Source organism: Theropithecus gelada, chromosome 1 (genome assembly GCF_003255815.1).
Source record: "Theropithecus gelada isolate Dixy chromosome 1, Tgel_1.0, whole genome shotgun sequence".
NCBI lineage: Eukaryota > Metazoa > Chordata > Mammalia > Primates > Cercopithecidae > Theropithecus > Theropithecus gelada.
Window position 1 is genome coordinate 14,261,709 of NC_037668.1, and position 7,583 is coordinate 14,269,291.

Consider the following 7,583-nt stretch of genomic DNA (forward strand, 5'->3'; position numbering starts at 1 on the left):
CCCAAACATCCCTCCCTTCATAAAAGCTGTCTGGCTGGGAGCTTAAAATATTGCTGGACAGTAAAACCTACCCATCAGGGCCAATCCAGTCATATCTGCTCAGTCGTGCAGCACAGTAGGGGCGGGGTAGAGAAGTGGGAGGTGGGCTTTTAGGCAGCAAAGGAAAGAGACGAAAGTTGCCATTTTGCTGCTGAGCGCCAGGAGAGAAAGACAGCACATATTTCTCCGTGGGACACTCCTCATATTGGCAAGTTTTCCTTAAGTGATATTAGTTTGTAACCTTCCCCCCAATTGTTCTTTCTCAGCCTAATCTAAGGGCCATATATAGGCTTCTCCAAAAGGAAAAAGATTGCCAATAAGATTCAGTCTTGGGCTGGGATGGCTGGACTTACACTCCAACTCTGAAAACCCTCTTCAAGTTGACCTAAGAACTGGCAGAGGTTTGGAAGGGAGAGGAATGCTGGAATAATCGGGAGGATAGGGAAACAGAGGTGTCCAAACTCAAACTACAATTTGACTTCTTAAGCTCTTTTCATTTTTCAGAATGAATCAACACGTCTACAGGAATCCACAGGGACCTAAACCAAGTATTTGATATTTATGAAAAAGTTCTGTGCCCTTTTCACTCAATTCTACAATAGGAATAATAGTCTTAATTATTGAATGCTGTGGGGGTAGCGAAGGCTTTGTGCTCAGCATTTTCCATGTTGGAGCGTTTAATGGAGCACAGGAATGGATCTGGCTAAGGACCATAAAATTCTTCCTAGGAGTATGTTCTGTTGTCTGTCTATGAGAACTGCTGGCTAGTGGCTGTTCTAGAAACAAGAAGAGAGGCACATTTCCACTTGGTTACTAACCGGAGTGGTAAGTGGCCATTGAATGCTCTGGAGAACTTATTAATGGATGTATATGTGTTACTCTGCCTTTTCAAAACCAGAGGAGGGCTATGCTATAATGGGCTTAGATCTGGAAGACCAGGGCTCACATCCTAGCTCTGCCCTCACTAGCTAAGCCCCATCTTGGAGACTCATTTAACCTCCCAGCCTGTCTTTCTGTCTGGGGATTGATAATGCCAAATTCACTGGTTCTCAAACATCCACCTGAGGGTCTGTCAGTTCTAGCCCAAGATGACACACAGCCTGTGACCAAAATGCGACAATGACGAAGTTAATGATGTAGTAAATGTTTCACCAAGTTAAGTGTGTTCAATTTAAAGGCTTGTCTTTTATTCTGAAATTATGTCCTCTCTGGTTTTATAGTGTTAAAAATCCTCTTTTATGTAATGATGATGAAAACAGTCTGTAGTTGTAGTTAGTGATTTAATAACTCTTTTTTTTTTTTTTTTTTTGAGACAGAGTCTCGCTGTGTTGTCCAGGCTGGAGTGCAGTGGTGTGATCTCGGCTCACTGCAGCCTCCACCTCCCGGGTTCAAGCAATTCTCCTGCCTCAGCCTCCCAAGTAGCTAGGATTACAGGTGCCCACCACTGTGCCCAGCTAATTTTTGTATTTTTAGTAGAGACAGGGTTTTGCCATGTTGGCCAGGCTGATCTTGAACTCCTGACCTTAAGTGATCCTCCCACCTCGGCCTCCCATAGTGCCAGGATTACAGGCATGATCACCACGTCCAGCCAATAACTCTTATTTTTATGTCCTTGATTGGCAAAATAAGGAGTTGGCATCCTTATGTTGGTCACACTAGTTTGTTGTGATTATACTAGTCTGTGAAATCTAAGTCTGAGAACCACTGGCCTAGTTCACAGCTTGTTATGAGGACTGAAATAAGATACGTGAAAATATATTACTTAGATCAAGGATACCCAAACATAAGGTGTTATTTTAATCATTACCTCTAGCCATCATTTTCTGGTGGGATGTTCCTGGCCATATATGGACACCCTGGGGTTGGAAGCTTGAACTCCATCCATTGATTTTCCATCTGTAATAGGTCTGTTCACTAAATTTTCACAAGCAAAATAAAACAGAGAATTATCTCTGAAAAAGAGAAGAGAAGTATTATTCCTTCAGTTCAGATTTCTCTCTGCTCCCATAGAATGCTTTGCTTCTCTGCTCTGACTTCCTTTAGATTTTCACTGTTAGAGGTCAGGAAACCAAGACATTCCCCTTCACACCTCCAAAGTGTCTCTCCTTAACGGCACAGTAGGCCTGTTCCAACATCATGGGGTTGGAAAGATTGTGTCCTAAATGACAGTTTCTCTCCTTCAGTCATCACACGAAACTTTGTAACTAGACATTTTTAAAAAATACAATCTTTGCATGGCGGCTTGGAGTATAGAAAGACACCGGCTTGTTTGGCTTTGGTTTCGAAATTACTAATGAGGTGGTCAGGAGCGACTTCTTGTGTCATGGACATGTATCATGACTCTTGTGTCAAGAATTGTTGGCCTTCCAGTTTATATCTTTGATCTCATACAAAATAAGCAGTTTTGTGTCTCAGAGCAGCTGGTTGGGGATCAATTTACTATCCTTTTTGTTATTTACCATTTTTTGCAAGTTCTTAATTTTTCTGCTGTTAGCTGTAACAAGAGGACTGAAGATCCTCGGTCTCTAGTACTCATATTACAGGAATTTAGGGATTGAAAATTTCAGATTTCAGGAGGATTACCATCAGAACCATGCACTGCTGTCTGTGGAACTCCCACTCTGTGAAGAGCTTTGTTCTGTGTTGTGATGGTTCACAAAAATGAGGCCAAAATGGTTCCTGCCCTCCAGAACCTTTTGATACTAAAGGGAGGGAAACAAGATTGGTTAACATACAGGGCTGAGAGCATGTGCTCATTACGCACATTCATGTGGGTATGTGAGTGAAATACACATACTTGTATGCTACAATACAAGTAAGGTTGTCAAAAATGAACTGATGTATCAATGAGGGTAAGTATTAGCAAGATAGTTAAGATTAAGTAAGATATTAATAAGATAGTAAGATATTAACCAAATCTTATAGAAGTAAAGTTATTGAAATTGCTGTTTTACCATAAAGTTTAGAATGAATTATTTGATAAGAAATGAACTTTTTCCTGGCTCTGCCACTGGTGAGCTTTATGCTTAGGCTGCTTACCTGATTGTGATGTTTCCCACCTATTTTCCAAAAGGCAATGGGAACCACTACTACTCTTACCAGGGCAAGTACTAGACTTAACTGTAGTCTTAAGAGTTAAAAATAGATACATGTGGCTGGGACTGAGTTGCTGGTTCTGATTCCGAGCTGCTGGTTCCCTCCCCCTCTCCATTACCCATTCCTACAAGGAACTCTTCCCAATGCCAGACCCATGACTGGGGATGCCACAGCTGCTGTCACCTTTTCAGGAGAAGAGAAGCTGCTGTAGGATGCCCTGCCTGATTGGGAGTTTATGAGGCCTCAAGAGGAGAAGCACTTTCTGGTCTCCCACAAGAAGAAGCAAACAGCTATTGTGCCTGCCCTGTCAGCACAGGCTGGACTTTGCAGATGCTTGCAATTAGTATCCTGCCATCAGGTTCTGTCTGGCCAGACTCCAAATCACAGGTTGGAAATAGGCTTTCATGTTTAACAAATATCACTGTGATTAAAAAGCAATAGGCATATCCCTTTAGCCCCATGAGTTCCTGGTCCTATAGCGTGGGGCATGGCCAGAAGCAGCCCAGAGCAGGATCCTCTAACATGGGCTCTTGCCCTGGTCTGATGGCAGTGATGAGTAAATTTTACAACTCTAGAGATGTTCAAGCTGGAGGAACAATCGTTTTTCATTGAGGTGGAAGTTTTGCTCATTCTTTATAGGTTACAGGTTTGCACTGGATGAATGACCCAGTTGCAAGCAGCTCCTTGTCAGCTCAATGCCATTTCCATTAGCCATTGCTGTGCTAGAGGCATTATATACTATCATGTTTAATGATATTTTTTCTATAGACCAAATTTCTAACTCTATTAAAACAGCCATATACTACAGACCCTGAAACATTTTCATTCCGTAGGACACTTAAAGTGTCCTAGAAGACCTTCCTCATCCTGTGACATGATTCCTTCCCAAAGCATTCTCTCTGTTCTTCGGATTTAAAAGAGTAATAGTAAAAATATACTGCCCTCAATGTGTAAAGCTATTAATAAGAGTTTCCAGATTTCAACCTAGAGAAGAGGAAACATAAATTAAGAGCACAGAAGTCAGAGAATTGTGTAGCTCTGATTGCAGGCAGTTTATCTCAATGGCGTAGTGGGAAGAACCCAGCCTTTGTGATCAAGCGAACAGAACTGCTGCTATTTAGCTGTCTAATCTTGGACAATATATTTAGCCTCTCTGAGCCTCAGATTTATTTTTTCTTTTCTTTTCTTTTCTTTTTTTTTTTTCTTTGAGACAGGGTCTTTCTCTGTTGCCCAGGATGGAGTATGGTGGCACAAATCAGGGTTCACTGCAACCTTGACCTCCCAGGCTCAAGCAATCCTCCTGGCTCAGCCTTCCAAGTAACTGGGAACACAGGAATGCACCACCAAGCCCAGCTAATTTTTGAAGTTTTTTGTAGAGATGGGGTTTCACTGTGTTGCCCAGGCTAGTCTTGATCTTCTAGGCTCAAGTGATTCTCTTGCCTCGGCTTCCCAAAGTTCTAGGATTACAGGCATGAGCCACTGTGCCCGGCCTTCAGTTTTCTTTTTTGTTGGAATCAAGTTAGTTAACAAATACTTACCAAGTTCTTACTGTGTGCTGGGCTGTATGTCAGGCATTGAGTACATAGCAGTAAATAAGATAGGCGTGACTCCTGCCCTCATGGAAATTACAGTCTAGCCGAATCAAGTTAAATGAAATAATATGTCAAAGTTCTTTCCCAAAGTTGATATTCAATAAATGCTAATCCTCTTCCACTTCCCTTCAAATATATGATCATTATATATTCTGACACAGTCAAACACAAGGTGGCCACAGACAATTTCATACATACAAGAATTTTGTTGGGAGCCCAGACACCCATAGTATAAGATAATTCTTCAGTATTATGTCTCACGAAACTTAGATCAGTGTGTGGTCTTGATTTAAATCCATGTAACCAAGGATTTCTATTTATGGTCAACAATGAATCCTTATTTTTGGTGGAGTTTAAGGAATTATACAGATATTGCCTCACTGATGCTTTCAGACCATTTGTGAAGTGAATGAGAATAGGTATTATTATTATTAAACCCACTTCACAGATGAGGAAGCGAATGGAAGCAGATTCTTTGGGGCCTCCTTTGTTCTCTAGTCCTAGTCTGCACAGAGGAAGCACTGGATAGACGCTGTTTGCACATTGACTGTTCCGGCAACTTGGAAAGGAGAGGTACCCCGCGTTAGCAAAAACAGATATTGACTCAGGGTTGCACCGAGGCCGCTCAGTTCTTGCCTTCTCCCTCATTTCTTCAGGTGGGTGAGAAATGGGCGACTGGAGTTTCCTGGGGAACATCTTGGAGGAGGTGAATGAGCACTCCACTGTCATCGGCAGAGTCTGGCTCACCGTGCTTTTCATCTTCCGGATCCTCATCCTTGGCACGGCCGCGGAGTTCGTGTGGGGGGATGAGCAATCCGACTTCGTGTGCAACACCCAACAGCCTGGCTGCGAGAACGTCTGCTACGACGAGGCCTTTCCCATCTCCCACATCCGCCTCTGGGTGCTGCAGATCATCTTCGTCTCCACCCCGTCCCTGATGTACGTCGGGCATGCGGTGCACTACGTCCGCATGGAGGAGAAGCGCAAAAGCCGTGAGGCAGAGGAGCTGGGCCAGCAGGCGGGGGCTAACGGCGGTGAGAGGGGGCCCCTCAGCCCGGACCAGGGCAACGTCAAGAAGAGCAGCGGCAGCAAAGGCACCAAGAAGTTCCGGCTGGAGGGGACCCTGCTGAGGACCTACATTTGTCACATCATCTTCAAGACCCTCTTTGAAGTGGGCTTCATCGTGGGCCACTACTTCCTGTACGGGTTCCGGATCCTGCCTCTGTACCGCTGCAGCCGGTGGCCCTGCCCCAATGTGGTGGACTGCTTTGTGTCCCGGCCCACGGAGAAGACCATCTTCATCCTGTTCATGTTGTCTGTGGCCTCTGTGTCCCTCTTCCTCAATGTGATGGAGTTGGGCCACCTGGGCCTGAAGGGGATCCGGTCTGCTTTCAAGAGGCCCGTCGAGCAGCCCCTGGGGGAGATTCCTGAGAAATCCCTCCACTCCATTGCTGTCTCCTCCATCCAGAAAGCCAAGGGCTATCAGCTCCTAGAAGAAGAGAAAATAGTTTCCCACTATTTCCCCTTGACCGAGGTTGGGATGGTGGAGACTGCCAAGCCTTTCAATCAGTTCGAGGAGAAGATCACCACAGGACCCCTGGAGGACTTGTCCCGGGGCTACCAAGAGACACTGCCTTCCTACGCTCAGGTGGGGGCGCAGGAAGTGGAAGGCGAGGGGCCACCTGCAGAGGAGGGAGCTGAACCCGAGGTGGGAGAGAAGAAGCCGGAAGAAGAGAGGCTGACCACGGAGGAGCAGGAGAAGGAGGCTGTGCCAGAGGGGGAGGAAGTAGAGACCCCCGGAGTGGGGAAGGAGGGTGAAAAAGAAGAGCTGCAGTCGGAGAAGGTGTCAAAGCAAGGGCTGCCAGCTGAGAAGACGCCTTCACTCTGTCAAGAGCTGACAACAGATGAGGCCAGACCCCTGAGCAGGCTGAGCCAAGCCAGCAGCCGAGCCAGGTCAGATGATCTAACCGTATGAAGTGATGCCAAAGGAAAAAAAAAAACGCCCAAGCTTACATAGGGCAAGATGAAAGGAAAAGGTGCCAACATGATCTGAATCTTGTCTCCTGCCCTCGCCCCAGCCCCTGATTAGACAGGCACTGCAGCGGGGCGGTGCATGCCACGCAACTAGGAAACAGTCTTTCCCACATCCAACATAAGGGCTACCAAGATAAACCCATCGACCCACTAAAGTTCCCCAGTCGCATAGGACTGACCCCTTCCTCCAACCCCAACAGCTATGGGGTACTCTTCTTTCATCCCCATTTCTCCGTAGAAACCCTTACATCAGAATTGGGGTTGCCTCATAGCCGTTTACCAGTCTTGTCTCAAGCTCACTAAGCCAGAATCTATCATCCCAGCGTTTCTGAAGCAAATACCATGTGACCATATTTCAGGGATCCACACTCAAAAGCCTACAAAATACAGACAGGTGACTTAAGTTGCAAAGCAGGCCTGTTCTAATGCAAGGGAGAGAATGGGGCTGTGAAAGTTGGAGAGCAGGGGGAGCTACTGCTCACTTCCAGACAATGAGTACCATGAAGTGTTACCTGGTCTTTCTGATTTTTCAAGGGAAGCCAGAAATCCAACTTTTTTTTTTTTTTTTAGACAGACTCTCTGTTGCCCAGGCTGGGGTGCAGTGGCACAATCTCAGCTCACTGCAGCCTCAACCTCCCAGGCTCAAGTAATCCTCTCACCTTAGCCTTACAAGTAGCTGGGACTATAGGTGCACACCACCACACCTGGCTAATTTTTGTATTTTTTGTAGAGATGGGGTTTCACCATGTTGCCTAGGCTGGTCTCAAACTCCTGGGTTCAAGTGATCCACCTCCCTCAGCCTCCCATAATGCTAGGATTACA

General features: G+C 45.6%; 1 protein-coding gene across 1 annotated transcript; it reads left to right on the forward strand.

The window, feature by feature from the left end:
• Positions 1 to 203: 203 nt before the first annotated feature.
• On the forward strand, positions 204 to 6,714 carry GJA8 (gap junction protein alpha 8). Its single transcript, XM_025375563.1, has 2 exons — positions 204 to 247; positions 5,384 to 6,714. The coding sequence occupies exon 2, from the start codon at positions 5,395 to 5,397 to the stop codon at positions 6,700 to 6,702; it is 1,308 nt and encodes a 435-aa protein (XP_025231348.1). The 5' UTR covers positions 204 to 247; positions 5,384 to 5,394; the 3' UTR covers positions 6,703 to 6,714.
• Positions 6,715 to 7,583: the final 869 nt, after the last annotated feature.